Genomic DNA, 18,102 nt, shown 5'->3' with positions numbered 1-18,102 from the left:
AGATACAGGTGTTCGCGCATACCTGCGAATCGGCCAAATCTCGATGATTTTTTCGTTGTTTAAAAATCGACGATCGCGGTGGAATTCCTCAGTCAGTAAAAGAAAAAAAAGAAGGAAAAAAAAAACTAGCCACATTCGCGGTACACGATGAATGTAACGCGATAAGAGAAATAAGGGAAGAAACGAGAGCGAAGAGAAAAAACGAGAAGGTGAGAAATAAGAAGAGAACGATCCACGGTAAAAAGGTGTAACGTTTTTCCGTTATGAAAAATTTATGGCGTCCATTAATATTTGAGGGTAACAATAAATGGAGGAATATAAGTTCCCTATCTATCGTTTTCTTCGCGGTAAGTCTTTCAATTTTTCCAAGTTTCTTTGCTGGAACGGGCGCGCGCGCGCGGTACGGCAAAAACGAGAAAAGAGAAAAGAGGAGATCAAACGGAAGCGAAGAACAAAAAATGACGGTGGCGGCGGTATCTCGTTGAAAATAATCGTTGGTAATTTACCATCGTGAACCTGTCGATTCCGTAACTCCTGTCAATTATTTTCGGCTTATGCTCTATAACGTGCAACGGAGGAAATGAATTTAAACGGTTACAAGGAACTTTTACGTCCCCACCTGGTCTTCCGGCGACGTTTGTTCGCCCTGCGAAATGCCCCGGTAAAAGCGAAATAAACGAAATTCGCTACCCTGGACAGCCCGATGAGGAGGGCCTATTTTTCTCACCAAAACCCTCCGAACTGCAGATTTCAATTTTTTCCTTCTTTTTTCCTTTTTTCTGCCATCCGGAACAACCGAAGCAATCGCAACCACGTCAGTAGACGTAGTGCACCGTCCGCGATCGCCGTCCATACACACCGAACGAAAAATAAAAGGAGGCGGAGATTTAAAGCTCAAAGCTCGGAGCTTGAAATTTAAGGTACGTAATTTACAACGCGGTAATGTATATATACACACCTATAGAGAAAACACTCCGACACGAGATGAAGGAACGAGTCCAATTAGTTTCGAAATTGTTACTTGCAACCTGCAGCGCGCGCGGTATCTGGAGCGGCGTTTCAGCTGTACATATATATATGTATATATATATTATACACGTCTATATGTACGTGTACATAGTGTAATTTGTGAAGGATCTCAGCGATAAAATTGAGGTCCTGCTACGAGGACGTAAAAGGACTCGTTTCGAGCACGTTAAACTTTCTATACCTGTACACACCGTATATGCACTTCTCTTACTACCAACACGTAATTCTTCCATAAACCAATACATATATGTATATATGTATATATATATATATATATATATATATATATATATATGCACCGTATAGTTATACACCTGTATAAAACACGTGTGACGTCACTGCCAGGGGTAGGTAATTTTATTAGAGCAACCTCGTAGGGGCCGGTGACGTGATTAGTTTTTTATTTCATTTCATTTTTACTTCGTAATTTTTATTTTTCCTTTTCCTTCCCTGTTTTTTTTTTTTTTTTTTTTTTTTCAACTCTCTGCCGCGCTTGACGTTCTACAAAATAAGAAGAAAAAAAAAAAAGTGAAGAAAATCATTTCATGTCACGTTGAACAAAAGGAAATAAAAATATCTCCATCTTTTTGCGTTTGTCGGAAATTGAATCTCCAATTAAATCTGCGGTTCAGAAAATTTACACCAAGTTTTTTTTTTTTTTTTTGGCTTGCATTAACTCGGTGCATCAACTTCGCACCCACACATATGGGATGTATACCGATGTAAAGGGTAAAATTGCGGCGGTGTAATTTTTTTATATAAATATTATCATCTTCAGAGCTATAATAAAATACGCTTACACGTAATATATTAAATCTGTGGGCCCGAAGGGTTGGGAGAAAAAAGAAAGAGAGGGAAAGAAAGCTAGGGGTGAGGGGAATAGGAGGCCTTTAAGGAGTCGTTTTCATAAAGGGTGGTTATAGCGAGAGGTAAAGGGTGAGTGGAAGATTTTGCCGTGGGCGAGAAGAGGGGTTGGCGGAGGTAAGAGAAGATAAAAATAAAAAGAGGAAAGAAAAGAGAAAAAGCGAGGAGAGGGGGGAGGCGAGGATGGGGTTCTGATTTAGCCAGCTTTATCCTCGAAGGGGTGGTTTAGATTTTCGCGATCTGCCAGTCAAGCGATAATACGACTTTCGCGGAAAGCTGGATCAGTGAAAGAATTGGCGGTTGAAATGTCGCGGATATCCGTTGAACCTCGAATATATTTATTGGTCCGGATTCACTTCCGAAAGTATTGATAAATTTAATAAGATGTCCGTGTGTATTCCTATCCGTATTGATACCGGATATTTTCCCATTATATCGAATAAAAAGAAAAAAAAAAAACGCCGTTTTCTTCTTCTTCCTCTTCCTCTTCTCCTCGCTGCCTCTATTCCCTCTGCATCAATTCTTATCCCGCTCGAGTTGCACTGAATTTAACTCGCACAAAAGGGTGAGTCGGAGTTTGTTACTTATCGATAAATATATATATATATGTGTACATATTTTCTTTTATCAAATGTTTTTTTTTTTTCTCCTTTTTCCCCCGTTATTTCGGGACACCGAATGAAACTCCGAGCTTTCGTTTCGATATTGTATTCGATCCGTGTGAACCGGCTAAGCCGAGCTTCGGCCTGTGACAAAAAGAAAATCGAAGTGAACTAACAACGACAAATAAATAAATGAATAAAATGGGACGTGGGAAGGAAGAAGGAAATCTGAGTTTCTTACCTCTCATTGGATTTGGGGTTGACGAAAATTCGCTTGAGCTACCGTAAGCGGACTCTGGCTTAACGGTAACCGCGTGTATTCTACTTTAGGCCTTCGACAAAGTCGAATTCGAACCCTATACCTATAGGCGCTACACGAAACGATATCCGAAAGGAACTTTTCCGTGAAGCCAGCTTTAGACTTCTGATTCTTTTCCCTTTTCATTTTTCTCTCCTTTTTTTCCTCATCTTTTACTCCCGTTTCCACAGTTTTCATTCAATAGACGAAGAAGACTCCGGCCATGTAGCAAATATGAAAAAAAAAAAAGAAAAATCAACGACGATAAATAATTTTCGGGAAAAAAAAAATCAATTTGTCGAGTCGTAAAATATTCGACCTCCGAAAATTAAATGTATATTATACAATTATTATCAATATAATTATCGATATCGTTATTATTATTTTTGTTGTAATGTCAGTTATAATTACGGTTTACACATTACGCTTTGTCTAATTCTTATATATTCTTATCATATTATTTACAAACTTAAAATCTAATAATTGTACAAATATAATTATTACAATTGTAGTTTTTTTTTTTTTTCTTCTCTTCTTCGTAATATAATATATATTTATATAGCTGCTAATGAACCTATGTTTCACCCATATACATATAATTGAGTGCATATACAACGTCTGTCATGTATATTTGTATGTCTATTACTCACATATGGGCACCTAAAATTTTTCAAGCCTTTTTCACGCGTTGATAATCTTTCAATTATTCAATTCTACTACACGTGTATATATAATGCGATGTGTACTTCGATAATCATTGGCATTACGTTTGCATAATTGAAATAATATAATTACCGATCCGTTAAATTGATTGTATCAATGGATATGATGAGGTGGTACTAAAAGTTTAGAAAAAGAAAACTAAAATGAAAGTAACAGTAGTCAAGTGCGGTTAATTTACTCGATAGAGTCAATCATTTTGGCTTTCCGAAATGATTAATTAGCGTACATATAACACACCCACTTCATTAGACAGGTATATGATACACCTTGACAAGCTGTATTAATGAATAATCTTAAAACGAGCATAATTATTCATACAAATTAAACCAAAGATAACTCGCATTTATATTCAGCGAAATTTATTACATCAACTCTCTCGCTCTTATTTCATTATACGTGAGCTGCCAATTTTTTTGTTGTTTTTTTTTCTTTCGACGCCGGTAATTTTCATTCGGAACTATAAGAAGGAGAGAGAGAGAGAAAATGAAAAAGAAAGAAAAAAAACTATTCTGCACAATAGGAAAAAAAAGATCAAAATTCAATTCTCATTTCATTTATTGACGACGCCGACGACGACATCGTGAAATTTGTATCAAGGCTGGTATATTTATGCTGCAATTCAAGCGCGTACAATTTACGTATTATTTATACAATAAATTACTTACAATATACAATAATAATCCTAATAATTATAATCGTTATTACAATAATGATATATCTATATGTACACTAGATATACGGTGTATAATATTTATACACTTATACATTATTCAAATGTATCGTTGGGTGCTTATCGTCTAATTCATCTGCACTTGTAGTATAATATATAAAGTCAAGCTCACTTATAATTTTCCCGGTGAAAAAAATTCCGCCGCACTTACATCTAACTGTAGGTATTATTAATTCTAATTGTATATGACTATCATCATTTTCATTAATTACCATATATCATTAATTATCTAGTTTCATTCGTAAAAATTAAAAATAAATAGAAATTTCTCTTTTTCAATCTATTGATCGTTTTACTTCTTTTCTCTTTTTTTTTTTTTTGGTCGTACTCGCACGTCGTTATGCAAATGATAAATTTTCTTTTTCTCTTTCGTTTTTATTTGTTAAATTATTATTATTTTTTTTTTAATCTACAACTCGCTGCGGGTCATTTTAATTCATACGGTTCTTTTTCTCGCCTGTTTTTTATCTCTTCTCATTTTTATTTTTCGTTTCCTATAGATTAGATAAATAAATAGGATATTTAAGTTTTTTTTTTTTTCAGGTTTTCTTTTTTTGGTTTTTTGTATTTTATTTTTCTCTTTTTTCTTCTCCTTGTTCTCAAAGCCGCACTCTAGATGTACAAGTATACATATTAGGTATATACATATTTTTATATGATAATGTGTAAATAGTATGTAGAAAAAATAAAATCAAGAATAAGTCAATGGGAAATTAATTAATCGTTAATTGTATATGTAGAAAGACGAACAAACTAGAAGGAGAAATTTGAAAGGAAATTCTAAAACGGCATGACCACGATGAAGTAGGTATACGTTACATACTATACATGTAATGGCACGTTACAACATATCGGCTAAAAAAATTCAATTTCTTTTTTTGTCGCATCTCATTTTATACATTTATAAATCCTTGTTTTCATCTTCTTTATTTTTTCTAAGTTCTATTTCTGAAAAAAATCGTTTTAGTTTCTCAATCGTTGATAAATTTTTCATCAGATTTTGCTATTTACATCATCGTTACAAGCGTTTTCGTATAATATCTATACGATATATAATTATCATATTTCTGTATATATGTTTATATATTATATAACTAGATACCGAACATCTTGCGCATTTAATTATATCATACACTGCATCATGTATTCGTATATATATGTGTAATTCAATATTTATACACACCTCGCCTTGTGTCTTCAATTAATAAATTAATTAATTACTTGTTTTTCATTTTATCGATTGGATATTATAAATTGTGTTATTTTTTATACCTAAATACACGTACGTATATAACATATAAATTCGTATCGATGACTCGCCCCGATGATTTACAATCGTCTGTTTAATTAATTAATCGATTCCTTTTTTTATTTTTTCTCTTTCCTATTTTACGTACATACGAACAGAATTATTATTATTGTCAGCGTAAAAATTTCGTCAAATTAACCGAGAATCGATAGAAATACAAATATACAATATACGTACGTGTGAACTATTTTTGAAATTTATTTTTTCAATCAGATTCGGTTTTCTATTTTTTTTTTTCATTTCATTTCATTTCTTTGCTCACGTACGAGTAAATTGTTGAGGTAGGTACGTGATTTTCGTAGACACGCATTACACAGGCTACAGGCGAGGATGAGATGTGAGTATCGATTTGTTTTTTTTTTTGGTTTTTTGGTTTATCCGTTAAAACGTCCATTTTTATTTTTCAATTAATCTCGGGGTCTTTGGTTAATTTTGTTATTTTCCAAGCGGCAGTTCTTCAAGCGGGACGAAGCGTTCTCAATTCTAAAGTAGATTCATGCGGAAGAAATGTCAATGACAGAAGCAACGCAACGACGGGGAAAAGGGTTAACCATCCCGGAAAGTGGTTACTTGATATCGTTCCTCTAGCACCAGAAGAATCCTCGTAATCCTCTTCGTCCTCCCTTCCATTTTCCTTACGACCCCGTAGCTTCAAATCTGCGAATTTTAGTCGATTCCATTTTTTTTTCTTTTCTCGTTATTTATTTTTTTTTTCTCCTCTCAAAAATAGTGCGAACCAATTGAAATTTGTGGGAAGAACGAAAAAGCGAAAAAAAATGTAAAAATTCTTTTCTCTATTTTCATTATTCCGTCCGATAAATCTTACCTCTTTCCTTGAGCATATTCTGATCGTCGTCGATGAAATTGTTACCGTAATTATTTTTTCTCTGTTTACCTGAAACAAAACAAAAAAAAATAAAAAAACACACGAAATGATAACCAGACATGCATCAGGTAATTAAAAAAATACTTTTTCGTTTCATTCATCCGTTTTCCAAATCAGCAAAATTTTCACTAAAATTGAAAAGTTTGTTTCTACTTTTCTCTCATTCTGAACGATAATTTTCGCGACCTTTTTGCGCACAGGTCACAGGGTGGTTGGGCGTACGACGGTCGATAATTAAATTGGACTTGATCGTTGACTCTGGAATCGATTCGTCGAATTTTAAATTCGTTACAAAACTCGGGTCGATCGATGGGAAATTTTGAAAATCGCGTGAACCCGTGAACGCGTTTGCCGCATACACATATTACATACGTTTAACGGTATACGACGTGTCTGGGATCGCGATAAATCAGCGGTTGGTTGTAAACTACAACGATAGACAGACACACCGCGCTGCGGAGGAACATATTCAAACCAAACGGTTCTCATATCCGGCGAAGCCGCGTCAAGACCGAATATAGAGGATATTATGCAATTTCGTGCGACTACGTCGCCCCGAGAGGATCTATAAAATAGATTATCGCCAGCCGGTTCGTACCACATCCCATGCACGCACGGTGCATCGCCCCTCGCGTGAAAAAAAAATAGACCAGAAATTCCATCTTCGGACGACCCAACGGACGTCCATTTTTGTTTCCATCGCTCGATAGATGAGAAAAAATTAATCGTCGGATGCTCGATAATTTTTTAGGCGATGCCGCGATACGAAACGCAACTGAACTAACGATAACCGGAGTAGACGATAACCGGGGGTAGACGCGAGATATTTTTACCGCCAGGATATCGAGGGTACGTGTGTTCGCTTGGTAAAAATGAAAATCTCCGGAGTTTACCCAGCGAATAGAACTAGAAATTTAATGACGCGATTTTACGTATATCATAGGTTGTACTCACTGTACCTGGGTACGACTACAATGTCGCGGTCGTTGAATAGCGAAAAAATAGAAGAATAAGAAGAAGAAGAAGAGGGGGAATCTCGAGACGAGGATGAAGCCAGGGAGCGGAAAGTGGTGAAGAAGATTTTGCGATTTTGCGGCACACGTATCTTACCGTACCCGTGTGTACGCGACGAGATCGTATAGAAACATGTAAATATATGCAGTGGCAGGTGGAGTAGAAAAATATGAGGAAATGCAAAGAGAAGAAAAGAGAAAAAAAGAAAAGAAAAAAGAAAATAGGAAGAAAAGGGAAACGAAAATCAAAGAAGAAGAAGAAAAATAAGTAGAATATAGTGGAAAGAAAAGTAAAGGAAAAAAAATGAAGAAGAAGAGTCGATGAAGAAACGTGGCCCCGTTGCCTGCTTCCGTTGGGGAACGTCGAGACGGGGGGGGGTCTTGAGTTAAAGAAAAGAATGGCGACGTATTATTATTTGCAGCCTGTTACGTTCTCGCATGACCAAAGTTTATTCACCTCCGTACACGCCGTTCTCCACTTGACGTTTTACGATCTTTTTATAATAATAAAAGTTAAGCCGCTTGGGATATCCTCGCATAGTTGTGTCTGTGTATGGGTAAGTTTCGCATACATACACACGATCCTCGCTGCATCTCCTTGGATTTCGCGTGTACCGAGAGGTAAGATAAATATCGCAATGCTATCGTCAGTTTTGCCCCCCCCAGAGGAAGAACGGACGAACAAAAAGTAGAAATGATAACAAAAAAAAACAAAAACAAAAAAAAAAAAAACGAAAGCTCGAGTGAAGCAACCCCGAGGATACCTACCCTGCACCGTACAAATGCGAAAAAGGATCTGGAAATAATTCGGGCGGGGATGAGAATAATTTTCTTCGAGAAAACAGACTCGGAAATCGAAAACTTTCGAGATTTAGAGAATACAAAACAAAAAAAACGGTCCATCATTTTTGACAACCGCCGTGCGAAGCGTTCGTCACTTTGCGCGTCGTCATCGTCATCGCTCTTATGTACTTCTGTGTGAATTAAAAATGAAACGGCACAATTATGGAGAAATAAAGAGAAGGATCTAGAGCTCGGGGTAGATAATTGTTAAGGGTTGAATTCTCGGTCCGAAATGAGGCTTTATTTCGTCCAACAATACGATAACGTGTAACGAGCCCTTACAGACGTCACATGAAAAACGCCCTCCTCCGTATGGATATCACGTGTGTAAGCTCAGGTGTTTGCAAAACTGGCAATTTCCTGACGGGGCAACGGTCGTGCGGTTTGGTCGGATGGCTCGCGTCGCTTTCCACATACATATATTATATGTATTTACACGTATACCTATCTGTATGTATTTATACCGTCTTTTCGTATACCTATATACCTATTGAAACTGAAAAGCGACCCCCCAACCCCCCCCAACCCCCCGACGTCCGCTATATAATAAGCGCATGAACTCCGCAAGCTCTACTATCAATTCCGCTTTTGCTTAGTCATATAATGCGCCATCATTTATCTCCCTTTCCTACACGGAAATATATTTATTTCCACGAGCTACGTTCTCGCGGTCTTTCGGTCTTTCGGTCTTTCGGCTGCACCCAGCAGCGACTTCCTCGAGAGGGTCCGTATGCTGAAAAATATATATATGAAATAAAGTCGACATCCGTGAACGGAAAAAAAAAAAAAAAACGATTTTTGAAAAGATATAAAAAATCGAATCGAATAACACCGAAGGAAAATGACGAAAGAAATGAGAAGAAAAAAAACAACGAGGAGAACGAAGCAAACATATTTCAGTTTTCTTTCGTTTAAATCGTCCTCCGCAAATTCCACCTTTTCATTTTTACTTCGACTCGGTTTGTGGGAATAATTTCCGTACACATTCCTAATAAAGAGTCTAGGAGGCAAAGAGACGAATCCACGGAGACGCGAGACTCTCAATCCGGATTTTTCCTTCTGGAGCGACGGACGTCGCTCATGGAACATAATGATTTATTTCAGACACGCGCCACTCCTCATTCCGCGGGTCCTTCTTCCCCCCCGCTCCGCTTATTTCTTTCCCCCATTATTTTTTTTTTTCTCCTTTCCTTTCATTTTATCTCGTTCTTCCTTTCTAGCTTTCTTCGCGCTTCCTATTTCGCTACTACGTCGTGAAAGCTTGGCACACCTCGAACAATGGAAACGAGCTTAGAACCCTCGGACAAGTGAGGGACTCCGCGATGAACTGGTCAATGCGTATAACGTGTGTCCGCAGTGCACGTTATTCGAAATGCACGTCCTTTAAAATTCGAGTGGTGCACGTAACATATATGTATACGTAGACGACACAAGTAGATGGGAGATTTAAGCGAACACAGAGAGAGAAAGAGAGAGAGAGAGAGAGACGGCCGCCGGCTTATTTTCCAGAGATGATGCACTTTTCGCACGAATGCGCTTTCCCCCTAAGAGGTCCCATACGGGACACGAGCTTGAGAGCTTTTCCACCCACGTCGTTAGAGAGCTTTGAAAATTTTTCGAATGTCTTCGAGAGGAGGAGTGAAAAAAAAAATACACTCACCTACAGCGCGAGGAGATCTTAACCGGAGTGAAAACGATAGTTGGGTGAAAAAAAAAAAAGAAAAAAACGGACGAGGAGGAAGGTCGCAACCCTCGAGAAATCGAAGGGTAGGGAAAAAGATGGACGTAACGAGAGAAAAAAAAAAAAAAAAACAAACAGAAGGAGTTCGTTTAAAATTGAGAAATCGATCGCGAAGGTTCGACCTCTCCCTAGTTCTTACCGGGCGTCCGACGAAACCGTACATGAATATACACTATAAATACATCGGCGTACATAGCGATTAGGTTAAATTAAAAAGCTTTCAACCAAACGCTGGAATCTATTGCACGTACGGGGCGTGCAAACGTCAGGCGGCGGTGGCGGCAGCGGCAGCAGGTTGCTTACGGAGCTATGGAAGTGAACTCCGACTCTATAACGAAGCAATGATAGTGGCCGAGTGTAGACAGGGAATCGATTTCCGGATTTAAACCGCCTGACGGGCTATAATTTCAAAGTTGAATTGCTACGCTTTAACTTATACATATATATTTACATATATATGTATACCTCATCTACGAATTACCCACCCACCCACCTATGTATCGGCCATCGTGACTCCGCGATAAATATCATATATATATTATATACCTCACGGTCTAGCCAACGTGACCAGATGTACACATAACTTCGTGAATTTCGTACGGGAAAAAATTATTCAACGACCCCCCCAGTGTCGGATCACAAGGAAATCGGATGGACGAAAGAGAAAAAAAAAACGAAAATGATAAAGAATCCGCTCACAGATAAATATGAGACGTGTAAATAGAAGAAAGGATAGAGTGTGAGGAAAAGAAAAAAAAAAAATTCGTCCTCCTTTCTTTGTCGAAGGAAATAATTTGTGTAATTCGATCCGCGATTACGTTATATCTTCTATTTGAAATGAAATTCGATCCGATGTTATACATGAACGTATGTGGAAAAAAAAAAGTGTGGCGTGTACATAAGTACGCCGAGTGGGAGAAGAAAAGTGCGGGAAGAGAAATCCGCGAAAGGGGTGGAAATTGAGGCGGTAAAAAAACTGGGGAGGGAAAAATAATAATATTCTTCCCGGTTTACACGACGCGATATCCGTATATCCCCTCGATAAAGTATTACACTGTACCGTACGGTGTGCGTACAATATCCGTGTGCATAAGTAGCGTAAGAAATGAACAAAAGGGAGGGTTGGAGGGATGGGGGGGGGGGCCTTGGGGCGAGTCGGGGGCGGAGAAGTTCAATTAAAAGTTTATTTAACTAAAAAAGCAATTAGCCAAAATCTCACGGGTCAATTGGTCATAACTGGCGGGATGCAGTTTGCGCTTTCGTATACGCTGTACAACCAAGTCACTTTTCCCTTCTCAACCTTCCAATCCGCCTTACGGATAATCTCGTAACTTAACTTCCTACGCTTCCACCCCACTTTCCTTTCATTATTTTCTTCTATTATTTCATCCCCCTTTGGTTTTTTTTTTCTGGTTTTTTTTTTTCATTTAAATTCTACTTCCAACGATACGTCTCTATCTGTGAATCGGCGATCCGCACACGTACCTAACTATCGATGATAAAGAAAAAAAAAAAAAAAAAAGAGTAGGGAACAAAAAAACAACGAGAAGAAAAAACTCCATATCGGCAAGTGGCTAGTCGAGTGGACGGAAAGCCGATGGAATCCGATCCGATATCGTATTAATTAGTACTATTCAAAAAACACGCTATCCAAACTGTACGCGAAGTACATGCATATGTACCGATACTTTATTTACTCCAATCGTCGGGTACATTATATACGTTTCACGGGGATGCGTGTTTCGGTAACGTTAAGTTGTCGATGACCCTTCAAGTTAACCGCGCAAATTTTTCCATAACATCTCAAAAATTTCCCGCCCCGCTCCCCCCCATTTTCGGAACGTCGACGATTTTTATTATCTCATTTCTCGTTGTTTCGTCGCATCTCGCCGATTACCTTCATCGAATATGTTACAGGCATGCGGCGAACGAGGAGGCGCGTTCGTTAATATCGTTATCGTGTACAATAGCCTCTGATGTCGTGGGTTCGAATACACACGCGTCTAATTGTGCATGTACACCGAGTAAAAGGGTGTTCGGTCGGTCGGTTGTGCGCAAAGTGATTCGATTTCACCTGTAAAACTGTCGGGCGGCATCAATTATTTGCAGTTCGAGTTATTAAATTAACCAACGATGTGGTATGTGTGTATAATGTACGCGCGCGACACTGCGGGTTACGACGTTGTGTAACGCGGTCGTACGCGGCCGACCGACCGACCCCCCTCAATATCTGCTACCAATTTAACCGGACAAATTTGACTCGCGTTACTAATAGGTGTATTACGTACAGGTCGCTTCGCGAGAGATGGCCCGAAAGGGCGGAGACCGAACACGACGCGAAGCGAGCGATACGACGAATGTTCTGAATCGAAATGTTCTTTTCTTTTCTGTCGTTAGAAAGAAAAAAAAAAAAAAAACGAAATTTCAACGAAACAAGAATCGCGAAGATTATTTTGTTACCTTTGTACTTGGTGCCGTTGCCGTAAGGCGATCGTGATCCGGAGGCGGACGGTATTTCTGAAACGAGAAAGTTGAGAATAAAATAAACGAAATGCAATACGACGACGGACGAAAGGTGGGAGAATATTTTCGTCGGAACGATTCTTTTTTTTTCACGCGTTTTCCGGACGCCGATTGCGAGCAAAATGTATTCGAAAAAGGTGTGCGTACATGGGTATATAGGTATACATCGGTGTACGCTACGTTGAAGTCTTCCGTCAACGGCAGGTGCGATTAACGATTCGGCTCGAGAGATTTATGGGGGAGATTAAAGCGACACTAAATTTTCCTCAAATAGGTACAGATACCGCACACACAGGTGTAGGTACGCGCATCTCCGCGAGCGTATGTGGCATACACGTACGACGTGTAATATAATAAATTACGTATCGGGAGAATCAAAATCAACCGATATATCCTCTTTTCAGCGCCTCGTTTTTTTCCGTTTTTTTCTCATACGCGGATCACCGAGTCAAATTTCAACGCGAGCGATTCGAACGAAAAGAGAAAAAGAGAACAACGGAGTCCGTTCGGTTGAGTTGATTTTTTTTTTCTCTCTTTTCTGCTTCTCGTAAAACTTACCATAAAGTTTTATGCTTCCGTCCGTATCGCCGAGTGCATTTTTCGAGACACATTTGTAGGCTCCGAAATCCTGAGGTCCCACGGATCGGATGGTGAGATTCATGTGAACCTTGTAAGCGTCCTCGAAAAGTATCGGTTCGTATTTTCCACCTGCAACAAAAATGGCGATTTGTTTGTTTTTTCTCTCTTGGTTTCGTCATCGAACCGTCGTCATTTTTTGCAACGTAGAGGGAAAGTGGGCGGGCGTATTGGGGAAGATAAAATAAAAAATAATCAAACAGGACGAAACAAAGAGGAACTCTGGAACAAAGAGGTACTAAGAAAAATGGAAAAAGAGAAATTGAAAAACTAGGGGGAGGGGGGGAGAAGAGGGTTGCAAAAATAGTTATTCGCATTTACGTGACGAGTGAAATGATAAAATGAGAGACGATAACAATAGATCAAAATCGCCGGCGGCCTGACTATATTCCAATTAGTGATTTTAACGAGAACGCTAATAATATCTAGTTAATACTTCCACCGTGCACTCTGCGTACATCGAACACTGTGTACATACGTACGTGTATACCGGTATGTATGTATACGTGTATATACAAAACTCGGTCAACGCGGTAATATTACATAGAGTACAATACGCGAAATAATAAAACGTCGTACATTTCGCGGTTACAACCGGAGTATCTGAAAACTAAAAGAGAAAAAAAAAAAAACCAACGCGAACAGAAAAAAAAAAAATGGAATTGGAAATATGAGAAAAGTATGACTGAGATGTGAAAACGTTCGGGATTATTATACATGTGGAATAAGAAAAAAAAAAAGAAAAAAAGAGTGACGGGAAAAGCCTCACGCGTTATGAGGTTGCGTTGTAATGAAAATATATAGAAGCCGGGGGCATCAAAGGCGGCCATTTTTGGCGCTCGTATTATACCGCGGTAAGAAATTGAGTCGTAATATTGATGGCGATCGCAACGTCGCGTCGTCGCGCGGCACACGACGTAAGGGAATCGGGGGTTTCGGGGGTTTCGGGGGGGGCGGGGGTGAAAAGAGCGGGCGCCCTACGACGTCGCGACGCTCGGCGTCGAGCTAGCTGCAGGTCGAACGTTACGTTCAACGGTTACGACGTCGGGCAAAATAGCGGTGGCTGTTACACGTTGGACGAGTTATATGTGCCGCACACGTTTCACCTGCACACACCCACCCCCACCCCCTGCCCCCTCCCTGCAGCGGGGTGAAAAATTTGTCGCGAATTTTACAAGCCGTTAAAATCTCGTCGCTCGTCACAATAGTTCAATCAGGAGGAAAGTAGAAGAAGATGGCCCGGCGTTACCTCGCGGTACCCTGACTTCTTCTTCTCCTCCTCCTGTTTCATTTTTTTTTTTTTTTTCTTCATCATTCTTACCGAGCGCCGCGCCACGCCGAAGACGTTTTAACATTCAGTTCGCAGCGGCCGGCTAAACGTGATATTGGCCCGGAACGACACCGAACATTCCTAACTCTCGGTTAGGACGACTTTTCCCTTTGCAAAAGCGAGAAAGCAAAATAGAGAACAGAAAAAAAAAAAAAACTAAAGCACGAGTCAACGATCCTCACCCCCCCTCCCCCCGTCCGTCATTCCAATCTCATCGCACCCTCGTCCTCCACCTCCACCCCCACCCCACTTAATTTTTGCCGAAATTCGCTACACGTGGTCAAAATTTTCAACCCTCTTCAGAAAATTCGCGCCTTCCTTTTTTAATTACTTTAAATTGGAAGTTGGGTACGAATTATCGGTGAATCGAGTATGGAAAAAAGAAACTAGGGGAATGGAAAAAAATACACGCATGAATATAGGGTACAGTGGGCATTTTCTGACGGATTCACGGGGTGAGGAAAACGGGGAGGTTGCCGGAGGGGTCTGAAAAGTAAGTAAAAGTGTGCGGAAAGAGGAGAAAAGGGGGAGAGACGGAAGGAGGAGCGCATAGCCCGTAAATTCATACACTAAATTCGATTTACCTACGCAAAATATATCCGTATATATGTACGTATACGGCTAGAATACATATGTATAGCGTTGTACATGGGAGCGCGTGCATGCAGGGGACGTTATTGGTTCTGATACAGATGCAAATTTGAAATACCGATATAATAGCCACCCCTCCCGCAGGATGAGCACCGGGAGACTCCCGTACCGTCCCTTTTTTCCCTTCATTTTTTTCTCTCCATCCTTCTCCTTTCTCTATCCCTCTCTCTTTCGCTCTCGCACTTACCTTACCCGCCTTTTGCATCCCGAGTATCCGACTTGGTACGGGGGGGTGCCGTTGTACATACAGTCCCATGTACACATAGGTACATACGTACTACATATATTGTATTATATGCTTTTTCTCTGCAGCGGAACGCGCGCCCTTCCTCATAAATGCCAGATAAAATCATGCCGTATCTCTATCGCCGTACCAAATCTGGTATCGCATGCATTATTCAGAAGCTAATTTCGGCCGCATAACCCATCGGAATAAAAGTGTAAGAAGGAGAACGAGAGAAAAAAAAGGAGCGGGGGGGGGGGGTGGGGGTGGTGAAGGAATCGGAGAGAGAGAAATAAAAAAAAAAAGAGCGAAGAAGAGAAAGAAACCCTGAGAAAAAATCACCGCACCCCCATCGGCGGCTCTCACGCTGCACATCGCTGTGAAAATATGCATCGCGACCGTGTACGCGAGTTTTCTCTAATAAACGAATCCCGGTGAAACCAATTACTTCAATTTTCTACGTTTCTCTTTTTCTCTCTCTGCTTTTTCTTCTTCTTCATTTTTATTTTATTTATTCTGGAAAACGCGACTCCCTCCTCTCTTCTTCTATTTCTCTCACCTCATGCGTCATACTTACGTAAATTTGAATTACAACACTCCTGGTTAAATTCCTGTTTCGTTTCTTTTTTTTTTCCTTTTTCGTACCCTTCTTTATTTTTAATTTTTCATTTTCAATGTTTTTTTTTTTTCTCTTTCTCAAAATTCACCGGGGGGGAGAAAAAATCGGCTCTGAACGATATTCGGGTGAAAAATGGAGAAGACTTTCGGCTTACCTTGAGGTACGATTTCACCTGTGTCACGGGTCCAGTAATTGATCGATTTCGGAAATGCTTCGGAATGACAACCGAGCGTCATTTGGTGTCCTTGACGAGCACCGACGAGCTGATTCTGGACCCAAATAACCGGTGGAACTGAAAAACGGAGCGCATCGCAACAATTTAATTAAAAATCGCGAGAGAATCGGGGCTGAGAAATTTGCAGATGATGAAAAAAAAAAAAATTGTAAGACGAATGAAAAATGCGAAAATACTCACAGTGAACGATGAGCGTGATTCTTTTGCTAACCGAGGGTGGTACGCCGTTCGAAGCTATGCAGAGATAAGATCCCATGTGGAGTCGATCGACCTTGGTGATGTTGAAAACCGGTCCGTCGACGCTCATCACTGAAAACGTGAAATTCGGACGAATGAAATTTCAACGAATGAAGAAAACCTGAGCGAAATCAAAATCGACTTCGCTATCTTCCCTGATTCGATATCCCAAACGATCGTTCGAATAATCGAACGACGGTATAAGGCGGTTAACGATCTGATAATTTCTCGTGTAAATTTATAATCAGTTGATAGCGCCGATCCGGTTTCCGCAGGTGCGGATGAACGGGTCGCAATTACCTATGCAATTTGCGTTCGCCTATACCGGTGTATAACGAGGCAGTCGAAACGCTGAATAAAGTCGTTGGAACGGAAGAGAAGTGGAGAAAGCAAAAAAGCAAAAAAAGCAAAAAAAAACCGTTTGAGAAAAGAGAGAGAGAAAAAAACAAGAAGAAGAACTTGTAAAAAGTTAGTTAACAACACGGCGACATCGGCGGCAACGCGGCGGAGCAGCCCAGCCAATGAGGCAATCAATCGAGCCGAGCCAAATCAAAACCTACAAGTTAAACTCCCTCCCCCTCCCTCCCTCTGCCCGCCACTCTCCCGACGACTCGTACTGTAGGTTTTATTAGTTAAAGGTAATAATCGGTAATCAATAATCAAACAAATCGCCACGGTTCCGTGAAAAACAGATTTTTCTTTCTTTTTTTTTTTACAGCCCTTTCAATTCAACGCTCTCGTCGACTTGGACCGAATCGCCGTAAATTCCATGCTACCTGACGAGAAAAAATGAAGAATATTTAACCAGACTTTGATTTTCTCTTCCTTCCTGTTCTCAACATTTTTCCTTTTGGTGTTTGAAATTTTTCTCTCACTTCCAAAAATCGCATCGATTCATCCGATCGAAGGAATCGATCGATCGTCGTATCCGCATCGCCGTATAAATTGATTAAAAAATTATTTCAGCCTGAGATTACCGTAATTTTCAACGCGCCGGAATTTCAACTCTTTCATTGAGCCGCCGCGTTGCCGGCGGGTTGTGATAATTTTTACTTTATCACGGCACAAGTACGACGTGTTCCGGCAATGTGACCGTGACGTTGGCGAGTCCGATAAGGTGCTGCCGTACCGCGCGGGCCGGCAGGTGGAGGTGTGGGTGAAAAAAAAAAACAAAATAAGTGAGAAGGTAGAAAAGAAAAAAAACAAAGTAAACGTGAAAAAAGAAAAGCGGAGCGGGGGAAAACGGAGAGAAAAAAAAAAAAAAAAAACTAAAATAATCTCACGCCGAGGGTGGTAAGGCGCGAGGGGTTGCGAAGGTATGAGGAATTAAGTTACATGGTTAATTGATAACGTACGACCTGGACGGCCACATTTTACGGCGGAAAGAGGGGTGGGGAAAAAAAAATAAAATAACGGCGAGGAAAAAAAAGACTGGAAAAAATGGAACAAAAAGAGAGCGGAGGATAAGCCGCGAGCCCCGTAGCGCTGCATAGGCGCGTCGCGAACCGACCGCACGTGTAACAACGTTCGTCTTATCGAAAACGGTGAAAATAAAAAGTGGGAAGAGAGAGAAAAAAAAAAAGGGGGGGACAGGGGGTGGGGGGGGGGGG

At 40.1% G+C, this 18,102-nt stretch overlaps 1 protein-coding gene across 2 annotated transcripts in view; it reads right to left on the bottom strand.

The window, feature by feature from the left end:
- Nucleotides 1-3,146: 3,146 nt before the first annotated feature.
- Nucleotides 3,147-18,102, bottom strand: part of LOC105689208 (opioid-binding protein/cell adhesion molecule homolog) — a 99,118-nt gene continuing 84,162 nt past the window's right edge. For both annotated transcript variants that reach the window (XM_048657995.1, XM_012406060.3), the window contains exons 5-10: nucleotides 16,436-16,564; nucleotides 16,175-16,312; nucleotides 13,120-13,269; nucleotides 12,499-12,555; nucleotides 6,382-6,450; nucleotides 3,147-6,212 (exon numbers count right to left, since the gene is read on the bottom strand). In XM_048657995.1, coding sequence (XP_048513952.1) covers nucleotides 6,013-6,212; nucleotides 6,382-6,450; nucleotides 12,499-12,555; nucleotides 13,120-13,269; nucleotides 16,175-16,312; nucleotides 16,436-16,564 — 743 coding nt within the window. In that variant the 3' untranslated portion in view covers nucleotides 3,147-6,012. The remainder of the gene's footprint in view (nucleotides 6,213-6,381; nucleotides 6,451-12,498; nucleotides 12,556-13,119; nucleotides 13,270-16,174; nucleotides 16,313-16,435; nucleotides 16,565-18,102) is intronic.

This window comes from Athalia rosae, chromosome 7 (genome assembly GCF_917208135.1).
Source record: "Athalia rosae chromosome 7, iyAthRosa1.1, whole genome shotgun sequence".
Lineage (NCBI taxonomy): Eukaryota > Metazoa > Arthropoda > Insecta > Hymenoptera > Athaliidae > Athalia > Athalia rosae.
This window is presented reverse-complemented; position numbering and strand designations above follow the sequence as displayed.